This window comes from Raphanus sativus, chromosome 6 (assembly GCF_000801105.2).
Source record: "Raphanus sativus cultivar WK10039 chromosome 6, ASM80110v3, whole genome shotgun sequence".
In the NCBI taxonomy this organism is placed as follows: domain Eukaryota; kingdom Viridiplantae; phylum Streptophyta; class Magnoliopsida; order Brassicales; family Brassicaceae; genus Raphanus; species Raphanus sativus.
This window is the reverse complement of record NC_079516.1, coordinates 12,513,739-12,530,217: the sequence shown is the minus strand read 5'-3', so window position 1 is coordinate 12,530,217 and position 16,479 is coordinate 12,513,739. Positions and strand designations below refer to the sequence as shown.

At 33.5% G+C, this 16,479-nt stretch overlaps 3 protein-coding genes across 3 annotated transcripts; 2 read left to right on the top strand and 1 right to left on the bottom strand.

Annotated features, from left to right (window-relative positions):
* Positions 1-2,029: 2,029 nt before the first annotated feature.
* On the top strand, positions 2,030-7,193 carry LOC108811807 (beta-galactosidase 6). The gene is made up of 15 exons (XM_018583899.2): positions 2,030-2,377; positions 3,594-3,689; positions 3,824-3,936; positions 4,029-4,188; positions 4,433-4,576; positions 4,652-4,746; positions 4,816-4,921; positions 5,146-5,230; positions 5,303-5,768; positions 5,851-5,942; positions 6,103-6,212; positions 6,311-6,418; positions 6,507-6,620; positions 6,700-6,845; positions 6,932-7,193. The coding sequence occupies exons 1-15, from the start codon at positions 2,177-2,179 to the stop codon at positions 7,071-7,073; spliced, it is 2,178 nt and encodes a 725-aa protein (XP_018439401.2). The 5' UTR covers positions 2,030-2,176; the 3' UTR covers positions 7,074-7,193.
* A 223-nt stretch (positions 7,194-7,416) lies between these two features.
* On the top strand, positions 7,417-10,408 carry LOC108811960 (uncharacterized). Its single transcript, XM_018584086.2, has 5 exons — positions 7,417-7,704; positions 8,144-9,003; positions 9,076-9,333; positions 9,408-9,719; positions 9,788-10,408. The coding sequence occupies exons 2-5, from the start codon at positions 8,146-8,148 to the stop codon at positions 10,148-10,150; spliced, it is 1,791 nt and encodes a 596-aa protein (XP_018439588.2). The 5' UTR covers positions 7,417-7,704; positions 8,144-8,145; the 3' UTR covers positions 10,151-10,408.
* A 197-nt stretch (positions 10,409-10,605) lies between these two features.
* Positions 10,606-13,069, bottom strand: LOC108807827 (uncharacterized). The gene is made up of 3 exons (XM_018580069.1): positions 12,101-13,069; positions 11,143-12,015; positions 10,606-11,070 (listed from the first exon to the last, which is right to left on the bottom strand). The coding sequence occupies exons 1-3, from the start codon at positions 13,067-13,069 to the stop codon at positions 10,606-10,608; spliced, it is 2,307 nt and encodes a 768-aa protein (XP_018435571.1).
* Between the last annotated feature and the right edge of the window lie 3,410 nt (positions 13,070-16,479).

Here is a 16,479-nt window from a genome sequence, read left to right as displayed (position 1 = left end):
TTAAAAATATGGTTTTGAAAAAATTATACAGTTTGTATACAATACATTTTTAAATTTTATTTAGGTATACTATAGAAAGAATATTTATTTAATATAATTTATATTAACATGTTCTGTTTAAAAAAGTTAACTATCTATCATTTTATTATATCGCGGGATTTTATAAATAAATATATTGTTCTGTTTAATTAATTTAGCCATATTATTTTGGTAAATTTTATATATAGTAGCATCTATAATATTATTTTAGTAAATTTTATCAATATAAGATATTTTTGGATGTTATGGTTTAAGTTCTATAATTTTTGTTACTAAATTAAGATTTCAAAATATTATACTACTTTCAATTTTCACAATAGTATTTTTTTTGTTTTCCATTTTAAATTATTACACTCATGCATGATTTATCTATTATAAAATTTGGAATATTTTAACTTTGTGTTTAGAATGTTTATTTCAAAAATAATACATTTTGTCAAAAGTATTTTGAAAAGCACATAAATATTTTTAGTTTGAAAGATTATATGACTTTGAATATTTTTGTTACCAAATTAATGCATTATTTTTAAAAAAATTTTTATAAATTTGGTAATAGTTTAATATTTTTCTCAACAGATTTTAATAATGACAAAAAATAAATTTGTACATTTTTAACACTTACGATTTAATTTAATACAAAATGCAATAATACAATATTCTATGCACTATCGCCGAATGATTAAAAATACACACAATGAGCCATACATGTAATGATACCAGTAGGTACCATAACAGAAAATGTATGTAGAAAGAGATAAGATCACTAAAATTGATTTTTCATTATAATCTTTTGAATTATTAAAAGTTTCTGATATCCTATTTTGTAAATAACACATGAACTAAAATTTAGTTATATACTATTATATTTTGTATATAATTATTTTAGATAATATTTTGTTGTGGGTTTTAAGTTAAAATAATATATAGTTGTAGATATATAAGCATAACATATGGTAATATTTTGTATAAAATATACATAGTTTATGTATTTTAAATATTTTTAACAATGATAGTTTATTTTATTTATTTATATAGTTTTTTTACTTAATTTATATAGTACTTCTATTTTAATATAATATATTATGAAATTTACAAAAATAGCAAATAATTTTTATTTTTTTACAATAATAATTTAATTTAGTTAATATATAATAATATTTACTCATTACGAAATTAGTTATTGCATTATTTAAAAAAATATTTTAAAATTAATAAGATTTAGTTAGATTTTTCAATAGATTTTGTTATAATTTAAATAAAATTTAAATCTATATTTCCTCAACAGATTTGTTGGGCTAAAAATAATCTTTTCTGAAACCCTAAAAATAATCATTATAAGTAATTAATCAAATAGTCCTATTGAGACTTGAGTAGAAAAAAGTATGACTCTAAACAATAGAGTAAATTTAAATTAAAATAGGTTAATTACCAATTTTGTATATATTTTTTATTTAATTCATATATTACATCTATTTTAATATACTATATTATGAAATTTATTAAAATAGAAATATTTTTATAATAAAAAATTAATATTAAGGTATAATAATATTATAATACTAATTACAAAATTAGTTATTGCATTGTTTTATAAAAATATTTAAAAATCAATAAGATTTAGTTGGATTTTTTTTCAACAGATTTTGTTCTAACTAAAAATAATCTTTTTTTTTTGAAACACTAAAAATAATCATTGTATCAAATGATCTTATTAAAACTTGTCTATAGTAGATATAAAGTGGGGCTCTAAACTAAAGAGTAGATTATGCAGTTATTATCTAGATAAAACACATTATATACGAAGTTATCTTTTTTTTTTTGGTCAAAAATATACGAAGTTATCTAAGATACTCAATATCTTCCAGATAGTAAACACTTGTCGAGATGCGACATTGTACTTATCCTAATAGTTTATACTAACTACTTTGGTTGATACGTTACCATCCTTGACAAAAGAAAAAAAAGACCATACTATAAATGAGAAATATTCTTATCAGAAGGGCATTTTGGTCAAGATCTGGTTGTTTTAGACTTCTGTGATGCATTAATACGTACGCCCACATGTTCGATGTGTGTGTATAAATAATAAACACACATTTTCGAACAGTAATCAGTAATAGAAACATCAAAGAGGAAGATGAGAAAGAGGAAGATGATGTCCGGTCGGGTCGCGTGGTGTTGGATTCTTGTGGCGATAGTTGTTGTTCTTTCCACAGCTGGTGCCGGCGATGCTACGGCGGAGAAGGGAGTAACGTACGACGGAAGGTCTTTGATTATCGATGGACAGAGGAAACTTCTCTTCTCCGGTTCTATTCATTATCCTCGCAGCACACCCGAGGTACATAGTTTTCATTATATATGTATAAATATAAGATAAGGATCTGCATATAATCAAATCAAATGTCGTAAAGTGATATATGTCCAGCACATTTTGGCAATAATGATAGGTCGTAAAGAACATGGCTGGACCAGAACTTGTGTCTTATTGATATAATATGACAAACTCTGATAACAATTTAGCAAAAAAAAAAAAAAAAACTCTGATATCAAAGTCTATACATGACAAAACTAATCAAGTGTATTAGTTTTGGATAATACTATATATGTAATTAGTAAGATCTCAGATTATATGCAGAGGTTGCTTGAAAAATAAATTGCTAGTTATGGTTGGCTTAAGGTGTTCTCGGTTTTTATGTTCTTTGTCTTGCGTGAACCTCTTATTTTTTTACATAAAACTTTATAAAAAGGAAATTAAGATATATTTAGTTTTGGTAATTCGCTGATGATTGAAAATGAAACTAACATCTAGTGGAAGCCGATTTTAAGCCCGACATCATGATAATTAAGAAAGCACTAACCACAAGTTTATGCCGTGTACGTGATAATTAGTGTTGATATTGTAATGAAAAGGTTATATAAATAAATAATATTAACAAAAAATAATAAATAATATTAAAAACGAAAAGGACATGCATTACGTAGTGAAGCAAAATTGATCTGTCAAGTATTATTTATAAATTATTTTTATTGTATGGGGTTCACAAGGTTTATCTATTAAGCTTCACTATCAAGATTAAGACATATATTTCCATCTAACACAACATCTTTGACTCTATGACATTACTGAAAATGAAAGTCACGGGTCTCAAAAACGACACAGTTTCCAAATATGTTGTCACTGTCTACTTCTTTGACCTTTTTGTACTTCTAAAATTATCATTTACAAACGTAATCGATTAGAAGTTGCGAATTAATTCATTTATAATCCTTAACATAACAATAATTAACTTGTTGTCGTTACTTGCATAGCATAACCATAGTTTAGCATGTGATGATCATTGTTTCTGAGCCTTACAATCATTAGGTCTTTGACAACTACACAATCACGTGAACAAATCTTTATGTCATTAAAATTTCTAATCAATGGGGATCCAAAGACTGCCAGTATTATTCTCGTAGCAAAATGCCTTAACATTTACATTATTCGAATAATCTGTTATGACATTTAATTTGAAAGTAATTTAATGCATGTTTTATTGTTTTGTGTAATGCAGATGTGGCCGGATCTGATAAAGAAGACAAAGGAAGGAGGCGTCGATGTGATCCAAACATACGTTTTTTGGAACCTCCATGAGCCTAAGCTCGGACAGGTAAGTCCATTTACTAATTTATCTGTAAAATTTATAATTTGTTACTTTTAATATTAACAATAATTTAACATATGTAGTTTCAAAAAATAATAATAGTTTAACATATAGTTTATTGGGTAAAATGAATATTGCAGTATGATTTTAGTGGAAGAAACGATTTGGTGAAGTTTATTAAAGAAATTAAATCACAAGGTCTCTATGTCTGCCTACGTATTGGACCCTTCATCGAAGCTGAATGGAATTATGGGTATACTAAATACTCATAAACTCAAAATATTTTTTTTTATTTAACATTGAAAATTTTGTTGAATAATTTTAACAACAGCTTTGGTTAACCAGGGGATTGCCATTTTGGTTACGGGATGTACCCGGTATGGTATACCGAACCGACAATGAGCCATTCAAGTTACACATGCAAAGATTCACCAGTAAGATCGTAGATTTGATGAAATCAGAGGGCTTATATGCTTCTCAAGGAGGTCCAATCATTCTTTCCCAGGTAATTGAAAATTCTTTATTGTTCATCTGTTTCAATTTCAAGGAACCGAACCAAACCGAACATAGGAATTAACTAACTAAACCGAACCAGTGCTTATTTGTAATACAAAACTCAAGCATGACCACTAACTTTGAAACCAGTGTTATGAGCTGGGGCAACACTTTTCATTTTTCGTTTTTAATTAGTATAGCTGATAGTAGAACAGTAACATTAGGTTTGAGTTTCTGTGGTTTTAATCTTATAGATAGAGAACGAGTACGGAAACGTGGAGGCCTCTTTTCATGAGAAAGGAGCATCGTACGTTAAGTGGGCAGCTCAAACGGCGGTAGGGCTTCAGACCGGAGTGCCATGGATCATGTGCAAGCAGCCCGATGCTCCTGATCCAGTGGTTCGTACCGTACCCTACCGGTTACCTATTTAAGATCAATGTTTCTTTCCTCTTATACGATGATTTAATGTGTAGATCAATACGTGCAATGGAATGAGATGCGGCGAGACATTTCCAGGACCAAACTCACCTAGTAAACCGAAAATGTGGACTGAGGATTGGACATCTTTGTAAGGGTTTACTTCATTTCAAATTTTCCTTTTCTTGTTCAAGAAGTTAACTATGTTTGGTAAATACAGCTATCAAGCTTATGGAGCAGAACCTTATATTAGATCTGCTGAGGATATTGCTTTCCATGCAGCTCTTTTCATTGCGAAAAACGGAAGCTACATTAACTACTACATGGTAACTAAGATTCAAATTTCTTCTTTAAACATTAGTGATCTTGAGGCCATAAATATTTAGAAATAACTTTTATAAAGAATTTTTTAAAATAATTTAGAGGCATATATCTATGTAGACTATTTCTTAAAATTATAAGGATGAAAACGATGTTTCACTGGGTTGTGCCTAGCACCGTCCCTGTCTATTTACATTAGGAACTCATCATCAAATATAATTTTATACAGTACCATGGTGGAACAAACTTTGGAAGGACATCATCTCAATATTTCATTACAGGATATTATGATCAAGCTCCTCTTGATGAATACGGTTCGATCTAAAGCTCTTGATACGGTTCTTAGCATCAGTAAATCTGATTCTGATCTTGTTTTGTGTTTAAAGGTCTTTTGAGACAACCAAAGTACGGTCACTTGAAGGAGCTTCACGCTGCTATAAAATCCTCAGCAAATCCTCTGCTTTATGGGAACCCAACGGTTCTCTCCTCGGGAACGATGCAACAAGCCTATGTATTTGAAGATGAGAAAAACGGATGCGTTGCGTTCCTGCTGAACAACGACGCGACTAAAGTCAGTCAAATACAGTTCAGAAACAATACGTATAGCTTGCTTCCCAAGTCAATTGGTATTCTTCAGGATTGCAAAACCCTAATCTATCAAACAGCAAAGGTGAATGTAGCGAAGAACATGAGAGTTACAACTCCGGTTCAGCTGTTCAACGTTCCAGACAAATGGGAAGTGTTTAGAGAATCAATCCCAACATTTTCAGACACAACTTTGAAGACTAATGCTTTGTTGGAACATACTAACCTGACAAAGGACAAGAGTGACTATCTTTGGTACACTTCAAGGTAATATAAATGACATGTTTCCCGCTACATTCCTAATGTTCATTTCTCATTACTAAAACAGTATTGGCTTGTTGAATTTAAGGTTTGAGTCGAGTTCATCTTGCACCAACCCGTCTCTCTACATTGAGTCATTAGGACATGTGGTTCACGTGTTCATCAACAATGCACTAGCAGGTACACAACTATAAGAGATCGTTTTAGAATATTTTTTTTTTGTTCGTGACCGATTTGCTGTCTGAGCGGCTTATCTAGCCCTAAACCGATTTTTAGAACACTAGTATTTTGGTTACGAATGTGTTCAGTTTTCACATATAGTGGAAGTGTGTTCTTGCAGGATCTGGGCATGGAAGCAGAAACATCTCGGTGGTTAAACTCCAAGTTCCAGTTAGCTTAATCAATGGACAAAACAACATTTCAATCCTTAGCGGCATGGTCGGTTTACCGGTACGGTATTTGCTTAAACCAAAACCTGGTTTAATAGTTTTTTGTATTACACAAAAGATTAGAACCCTGACATGTTTGCCTCATCCTATGAATAAAAGGACTCTGGGGCTTACATGGAGAGGAAATCTTATGGACTAACCAAAGCTCAAATCAGCTGTGGTGGGACAAGTGCCATTGATTTGAGTGGATCTCAATGGGGTTACTTGGTAATATAAAAAAGTTCAAGATCGTGATCTGATTGATGAATGTGATGTGTTGATCTGTAACCCTAACATGTATATATGTCTTGTGAAGGTGGGTTTGCTTGGGGATAAAGCTAGGTTACATCAACGGAGGAATCTAGAGAGCATGAAGTGGAGTACCAATGACGCTGGACTCATTAAGAATCAACCTCTTGCTTGGTACAAGGTAACTAGTATCATGAATAATAATTTATCAATACGTGTGTGAGTGTGATACAATTAGTGTGGGTGTTATTTACATGCAGACGATGTTTGATGAGCCGAGTGGAGATGAGCCGGTGGGGCTGAACATGACGAGTATGGGTAAAGGAGAAGTGTGGGTGAATGGTGAAAGCATTGGTCGTTATTGGGTTTCTTTTCTCACACCTTCTGGTCAGCCTTCTCAATCTATGTAAGTGTCACACATGTCCATTAACTACGCATTACGAACTAAGACAACATTTTAGTTGGGGTATGATATGGATCTGATTGATGCAGATATCATATTCCAAGGGAGTTTTTGAAACCATCTGGAAATCTATTGGCGGTATTTGAAGAGGAAGGTGGTGATCCTCTTGGGATTTCTTTGAATACGATATCGGTTATTGGTTCGAATCAAGCTAAATCTCAACTTTCATGAAGACTTTTGTCAGTCTTAATATTTCTACATATTAGTTTTTTTAATTAGAGTGATTAATAAATATTATTGGATCATTTAATGTATAAGTCGATTCGTGCTAATATGAAAGTTTAAATTGGATACACACATTGCAATATCATATATTATAGAGAAATTACCTAGAATAGAGCATATCATTCTAGTAATTACTCAAATAACTCTAATAACTTAGTAATTACTAGATTGAAATCCGAGATGGTCAAAGTTACTTAAAAACCAACCATTGACTCATTAACCACAATTTTGCCATTACCTTTTAATTTCCCATTTAATAATAAAATAGATTTTTATCAAAAGAAATAAATAAAATTAAAAACAAAAAAGCTGCGTTCTTTTCTTTTCTAGTTTGCGACAAAGGTTAGAACACGGGTTCTTCTTCTCTAGTTTGTGAAGTGAGAGAACCTCCATCAAAGAACGTCCGATAACTCTTTCTCTGAGAACGTCCGACAAAATCAAAGAACGTCCGACACTCTTTCTATCGGCGTCATCTCTTTCCTCTGCCATCATAACTCAATCTTGCCGGAAGAGATTGTTCAAGAACTCGATCCGCCATCAATTCTCAGTTACTTAATCAGTGAGACCCAAATCAAAGGTAATTCTCTGTTACTCTATCGGATATTTGATTGCAAGTTGACCCTAAATCCCAAATTGAAATTTGAAAACCCTAATTTCTAAATTGAAAAACTGTTTTCTTTTTTCTTTGTTTCTAGATAAACTTTCCTATAAGTTTAGAAAAAAAGACAAACTTTTCTGAAATTGATTGATTTTGAAAACCCTAAAACCCTAAATCCCCAATTTTCTTTATCCTTGGATAGTAAATATTTTCAAACTTAATTAGTATGGTTCTTTTGTTTGTTCTATTTGGTTCCTGTGATATTATGGTTCGTGCAGATTTTATAATGAGTAATAATGTCACCTTGTGTTCATGACTTCACGATTTATTTTCAAACTGAGTATTTTCAAACTGAGTAAAATTTATGTTGTATATTCTTGTTCTATTTCTTATGTTTGTTCTATTTGCTTTTTTAAAGGAATGGCCTCATCTTCGGATAACAGGAAGTATCCTCCTCGGCTTTACCCGATTGGTAAAACGCCTGCTCAAAATAGGAGCATGAACCACAATTGTTTTCTAGGCAACTTACAAACGCTGAAAGAGAATGTAGGGAAAGACGTTTGGGACGAGTTGAGAGAATCAGCTGTAGGGGTGATTATCAAGCTGAAGGAGTTGGATTACACTTGGTCTGCAAAACATGTTCATTACTTTCTTGCGAATCAATTGGCGATTCAGAGCAGTCATGAAGTTTGGTCTTTGATAGTAGACCAGCCAATGAGGTTCTCTTTGTATGAGTTTGAAGATATTACAAGGCTGAATTGTGATCCCTATGACACGGAAGAACAGTGGGATGTGGCTCATGAAGACTTTTGGTTGAAGATGAAAGTTCCAATTTCTGAAGGACCCAAGTTTAATGAACTTCAAGCCCTTTTTTCGGTCATCGGAAACTGGCCTAGAGAGGAGCGTGTAATGGTTGGCTTGTTGTGTCTACTATGCATTGGGATATTTGGCATTTCAAGCAATAGTAGAATACCTCTGGATTTGGCGAAAAGGGTGATGGATCCAGCAGCTTTCCAGCGCTATCCATGGGGTCGTGTAGGATTTACCAGCCTTGTGGATTCCATTAAAATGGTGACATACGAAGTTGGGAAGAGCTACACACTACATGGTTGCGTTCATGCTTTGCTAATTTGGATATACGAATCTGTGCCAGGTTTAGGAGAGTTATATGGCAATCGGATAGAGGAAGCTGAGGATCCACTTCTGTCATGGCATGGTTCTCGTCAGCGTATCAACTTCCTTAACTTCTGTGCACAAGAGAAGAAAAAATATCAGAAGGTGCGATTATTTTCTTGACAATTCTCTTTCTAATTTTTTTTTACTAAGTATCTGTTATACTTTACAATGCAGATTCGTGTAAGGCATATGATTGTAAAAGCAATGGAGGACAGATATCCGAAATGGGGTGAAGATGAACCCCCTGAGGAGTTGGATAACATGATAGTTGACATCCTCAATGATCAGCTAAACGACAAGTTTTGGGAGGTAGTGCCACCTACCAATCCCCTGAAGAGAAAAACTCATGTCACTGCACCTAGTGTTCCCGATAGAGTGGATGAGAGCCCCTCCACAAAACGAAAGAAGAGGAAAGAAACTGCTTCAGAAATGGTATGTATCAAGTGTTATTGAACATTTTCGTTTTGTTTTAGTATCTAAACTGTTTTGGTTTCTGAGTTTTGCAGGAAGAATCTCATAATGATATGCCCACCATCAATATCACAATACAAAAGTTGCTGGAGGCTGTTAACAACTTGAGTGGAAGACTAGAAACCATGGATGTTAGTGTAGCCGAAAGGGTTTCTAAGACATTGGAAGCTTCTGTACAAGCTCAGATGGAAGCTAGAATGGGTTTATTTGAGACTGAGTTGAAGAACAAGATGGCCATATTGCAGGAAGAAATAAATGTTCTTAAAGGGAAGGATAATGAAAAAATTCCATCCGATGCCGGCAACTCCAAAGCGCACGATGAAGACGAGGCTTGTAGCAACACAATGGTATGTTTACACTCTCATCTGCTGTTTATTATGTACAAAATACTAACTCGTTTTTTTATACTTGACAGTCATGGATGGTTCAGACAAAAAAAAGCTCAGTTGATGGTTTACCAATACAACGTGTTGTAAAAAAAGAGAAGAAGAATAAGAAGATGATGGCAGTGAAGATAGATGAAGTGCCATTGAAAAAAGTGAAGATAGAGAAACCATTTGCTATCCCACATCTAAATGACCAATCCGTTTCCTCAGAGGGTTGGGAGAGTCATCTAAAATGGCAGAAAAGTGTGAAGTGTAGACTTGCGTTGGAAGCAATTGCTTCCAGTTTGGAGGAGCCTACACGCAAAAGAAGAACCCAGCTTACAAAGACTCAAATGCCGCCATATGTAGGGAATTCGACAGTGAAACTTAGAATGTCTAGCTGTGGGGTATAAGTTTGAAGGCTTAAGTGATCAGATCATACAAGCAATGCGATTGAAGATGGCTGCGGAGATTTTTGACGAGGTGGCTATGGAGGATTAGGAAGTATAACGTGTAGCCTGTTTGTTTGGTTTTCTCTTCCTGGGATGTATAACTGTAGGTTTTTTATTGTTTTTGAATGGTTGTTACTTGGATGGTATTTGCTTTCGGATGTGTAATTTGGATGCTATTTAACGCTGATGGTTTAGCTACGTTATTCTGGCTCGTCTCTTTCACTTTTTTCTAGGCTCATTACAAATTTTGGACAGACAAACTAAATGACATGTAAACTATAACACAAACTAAATGAACCATAATGTAGTGACCAGTCTTCTAAACAAAGTAACAAAATAAACGAAATTTAATGACCATGTAGCAACAAAGTAAATGAAATATGATGACCAAAGTCTCAAAGTAAATCGAAAACTCATCACTTAAGAGGACATGTTGTAGAATTATGACCCGCCTGGTTACAATTTCGACATGTGTGTTCTTTCCGTGGCCGCTTCTTAATTGCAACTTTCTCCAAAACAGATTTATGTCTTGATTTTTTTGGTCTCCCCGGTGGTTGGCGGACCTCAGGTGGTAAACATATCATCTTTGCAATCTTTTCTGGAATTGGAGCAGTATCATCTTTGGGCATAACAGCAGTGTAATAAGCATTGTACAAGTTTTGCTTCCGATAGTAATGCTGACAAAGTGATATACATGATATCTTTCTAGCTTCCGCAGCAGCTATAGCATGAGCACATGGTAGCTTCTCCAAATCAAATCTACGGCAAGAACATGTCTTCTGAGTCAGATTTACAACATGTAAAGATGAGACTCCAGTCACTTGTGACTGATGAATGTCTATTGCTTGAACCTTTAGTATATTAGCAATAGGTATCCGTCCCTGCAAATGTTAAAGCTTAGTATATTAGAAAATAGTCTAATGAAACACATAACATGATTCAAAATATATTACCTCCAACACCTTCTCTACACCACGAGTAAGCGAGGTTTTCATCAACTCAGCATCATGTTTTCTTGTTGCAAACCAGCGTGTCATCATTAATCTGATTGACTCTAGAAGGTGAACAATAGGCAAGCTTCTAGCACCGGACAAAGCTCTGTTTATGGATTCAGCTATGTTACTTGTAAGGAGGTTATATCTATCACCTCTAAAATGAGCTCGTGCCCACTTACGTACATCAGCACGTTCCAGATATGCATGCAAAGCTGGGTTTAACTCTTTGATTGTCTCGAAGGTTGCTTGAAAGTCAGTTAACCTAAAAGAGTTGGCGGCTTTTTTTACCAATCCAAACAAATCACGCCATCTGTATCTCAACAAGATGTTTTTATATAAGTGGTACGTGCAAATTCCCCTGCTTGCCAAGGGATACACCACTGCAATAGCTTTCTCTATTGACTTGTGCCTGTCAGAGATTAACGCCAACCCTTCATCATCAGGGATCACACGGCTGAGTTGGCGGAAAAACCATGTCCATGATTCATCATTCTCTGTGTCAACCACAGCAAACGCAACTGGAAAGATTTGAAAATTACCATCCTGTGATGTTGCAATCAGAAGCGTTCCTTTGTATTTTCCTTGCAAAAACGTTCCATCAACCACCACAACCTTCCTCATAAATGGAAAGCCAGAAATGCTAGCGCCAAATGCAAGAAATAAATACTTAAATCTGTTGTTTGTATCAACTTCCAGTCGAGTTAAAGTCCCTGGATTTGATATTCTGATCATGTGCAGGTAAGTAGGTAATTGCTCATATCCACTCTCTAAAGAACCCATTACGAGATCTCTAGCAACTAAAAGTGTACGATGAGATTTCCAGTAATCCATCTGCAACAAACAATAAACAGTAACACATTTAAAAGGATGTAAAGGCTGGAGAATAAAGTATATTTGATGCACAAGTTTATTCAACCTTGATTCCGAAGCTCATGTTCAAAGCAGTAGAAACATGACTTGGCAAAACAGATGGCTCAACCGCACCAATATAATCTTTGTACAAGAGTCCAAGAATCTCAGGAGTAGCTTGTCGGGAACGAGATGAGCGTTCTGTTATGGAGCATGTATGTTCATCTACATATACTCGGACTGTAAACTTGAAAGAGTTACCTATTGGCGTAGCTCTTAGTTTCCATGTACATCCTTTTAGCCAACATTTTACAAAAAGTAGTGTGCGTGTTGATGCAATGACATCAAAATCAAACTTGTGAACAACTGAACATATCTTCAGACGTCTCTCCAATGCGTCTTTTGAGTCATAATTCTGTCCCACGTCAAATTTGAATGAGCGCAAATCAGACATACTCATTGGAGACTCTCTTTCTGCTATCTTTCTTTCATAAATCATCTTTGTAAAAGATCCATTAACCTCTTGTACATGGTCTCGTGGAAGCCCATATGTAGTAAAGTTTTCATCATCAGATGTTGCTCCATCAGAATCGTCGCAGTAATCGAACCGATCACCATCTTCGTCTGTATCCTCTTCGTCTTCACAGAACAAGTCATCTCCTTGTATGGGTTGTTTCTGATCTTCGGCAGCTCCTACCCCAACATTTTTTTTCACTTTAAACTCTACACATAGCCGAACGTTCTCAACTTTGCAAAGATCCAAGAATGAATGAAACTGCCTATCGTTTCCTATTTTCACAGGTGGTGTATTGATGCTTTGATTGTGTAGATTCTGCTTCGGAAAAAGGTACCTCAGTTCCAAGTCGTTTTCAGCAAAATCAACTTCATAATCCTCAAATATGTTTTTCACGAAATCTTCAAATCGGGTGTCTTCATTGGCAGAACCTATTATGCTACCTCGATGATTATCTACTTCAAATAGCCACTTGTTTTTCTCAACTTTCCACTTCCCAGAAACAATAATCAAGCGTTCCATTTATTCTCTAATCAATATTGGTTAAAAAAAGGCAGTTGCAGATCACCATGAAAGTGGACCAAAAATTTATGAACGACAGTTAACAGGAAGAAGACGACAAAGAATGTTAACCTAATTGGAAAAACGTGGCGTAATATGATTCTAAACATAAACCAAATTTTAAAATTGTTTTAACCGGAGGTTTAAATTAAGTTAACCAAGAACAAATTGATTTAAACCAAATTTCAAAATTAATTTAAACCAAAATTAAACCTGAACCAATTTAAATTAAACCGAAGTTTTGTGAACATAACCAGAAATTCGAGTGGATAAATCTGCCACAATAATTGTGTCTTAATCTGGTAATTAAAATTTGATTCGAAAGTCTGCCATCAAAGATGACAATTTCAACACATCTGCCACCAAGTGAATACAAACGTCGACTACAATTTTTAAATCGGATAAACATATCTGTCATAAAAAATTATGTCTATCAACCATTAAAAGTCGGTTATACCTAATTTTAAATCGGCCTTAAAAATCTAATTGATACGATATAAAACTGGCAATCTAAACAAATCGGCCGCTTCATTCGACAGACTAAGACATATAAATCTGTTGACGACATTAAGTCGGACATAAAAATCTACCACCTCAAACAAATCTGCTGTGATTCAAAAGTCTGCTACCAAATACACGGCAAATTTAAATTCAACAACAGATTTCGTTAACAGATTTGTTCCACGATAGATTTTTTTATTTGCAAAATAAATCTGCCGTCGGAAATTTGTCCAAAATTTAAATGGCATTTTTGTAATATATATTTTTCGTCACAACTGTAAAAAAGGACATTTTGGGGAACAAAAATAGTTTAGTAATTTCAAACTTTTTGCATTATTCTAGTAATTACTTAATTAATTTGACTCATTTTAGTAAACTTCCTTATATTATATACAAAGATATCCTCCCAGGGTGACAAGTTACTAGTTCGGTGGTACCAAGTCGGTGCTTAATAATGGCCTATTGGTGCAAGGAGTTTATTACACTAAGGTGCCTACTGGTTTCTACTTTCGTCTTCTTGTTGTCTCTTGACTTTATGAATCATCTTAGAAGAAATGATCAAACCCCAGTCACATACTTCCTTAGGGAACAATACATGCTTCAGCGTATTTGCCTGGCAAAGAATCATGGTATGACCTAAGAAACGGAAAGACATACGTTTGAGGCAAGACTCGCAAGATGGACGCTAATTATTACCGATCCTAATTATACAGTTTTGTGACAGGTCTAGATCATGATCATTTCTATTTTTGCTCTATATATATATATATATATTATTTTATAAACTCTATCGGCTTATCTGGTTGGTCCGAGAGAAGCGCACTTAATGCTACATAGTGGATTATTCCAAAAGCGTACCACATTATCCGTCCGAGTTAAGTTGAATCGATCGTTTATTATGACTCACCATATAAATTATTTGGGGCAAAAACCCAAAATCAAACTGTCAAATAGTGATAACTTAATTTCGAGGAAGAATCGAATCCATAACTAACGTGGATACACACCAAATCCCAAAAAGTTACCACTAGACTATCACCATTTGATTTTTGTTCAAAATATCTACCTGTAAATAATCTTATCTTTCGTTTCTGCTCACTTATCCTTAGATCACTTTACTTTTCACCTACCTAATCCATGAAAATTCTAGCATTACGTATCAGACTTTCAGTAGTTCGAAGATTAAAAATAATAAGGATGTGATATTGTGATAAGTAATGAACGCGCTTTCAAAGTCATGAATAATAAAAGTTATCGAAGATGAAAGATTAATCAGGTTCTGTGGGCTTGATGTGATTTTTTTTTTCAGACAACTTTGAGGTAACTGCACCAAATTTTAGTAAAAAAAAAAACTTTGGCGTAACTTGTACTGTTTATAGTATTAGAGATTTGAGTGTGTAAAGTTTGCGGGAATATAAAAATAGGTTAAAAAGGAATCTTGGAATTCAAAAGGATTTTGAAAGTGTTCAAAGATACTCTTCAAGATTTTTTTTTTAAAATGCTGGTAGATGATAGCACTAGCATAGTTGCATGACAAATTCGATTCTCTTCTGATCATGCATGCATTTCCGCTTTTTTTGTTCGTTTACACCACTAATATATTTTGCTCTAGTCTTAAATTCACAATTAAGTTTTTCGTAACTTGAACTCATAGAACTGCACTAAAAGTAGGATAAGTTAATTGTCGATTTTAGATTTCAATAAAGAATAAAATAAAAATCTAAATTTGACATATGTCTAGAAATAAATATCCACTTATTCATATAGCCTAGGCTAGGAAGCATGTGAACTAGGAATGAGTTTTGTTAATTGTTAATTAGTATGAGAGATTGAATCGAACCCAAAGGTATGGAGGCATAAACACCAGCGTTCGATTCTCTTTACTTTTTAACTTATCTTTCACTAAAGAATAGAGGAAATAATTAACTCTTAAAAATCTCTCAAGTTGAAATATTTATATAGACGAAAAAGTAAATATATTATTCTCTTGTGATGTTTATGTAAGTACTCATTCATGTTATATAATAATCGTAACTGAATACATACCAATTCAAAGACATAATAATTGGCTGTACATAACACCTAGGATGAGAAATCGATTGACCCATTCCAAGTTTAGGATCACATATATAAAGATTACTTAGTAGGATGGTCTATTGCAAATTTGCAATGAATGAGAGAAGAATGAAAACATTTGAGAAGAAGAGTACACGTTAATATACCATGAGACTATATAGGAATATAGGATAAGGAAATTATATGTACTTTTGGAAAGTTTTTTTATCCATATTGTCCTACACATGCGATGTCTTTGCAGTATGTAAAATGTATCATGTATGGTGAGCATTATGGGCAGTTTTTGTCATGTTCCTTATTCCATTTCCACGTCTTTAGTACTGGTAATCCATTTGCCTTAAAAGTTATAGCATCCTGAGATTCATGTATATGTACATCTATCTTATTAAATCAGAAACATTACAACTTCTTCTAGGTGGATTTTAAAGGTGGACCTCATATATTTAAATTAAATGTTTTATTTCTTATATATAATATGTACCATAGTCTAACTTTGCATTGGTATATTTCCTTAAATACAATTTCTCTGTTTGTCCATATTCCATATATGGTTCACATTTATTACATGTCGATTTAAATAAATTAGATTTATTTGTACGAATAAAGAATACTAAAAATATGAATCGTACTAGAATTACCCTATACAATTCATTTTAAATTGATCAGTATACTTTCATTGGCCATATTGATTTTATTTGTACGAATAACATTAGTAGATAATTCATAGACACATAAATAAAGATATGACTATTCTTTAACTACGTTGGGCCAAATCTACTTTCTAAAACAAATAA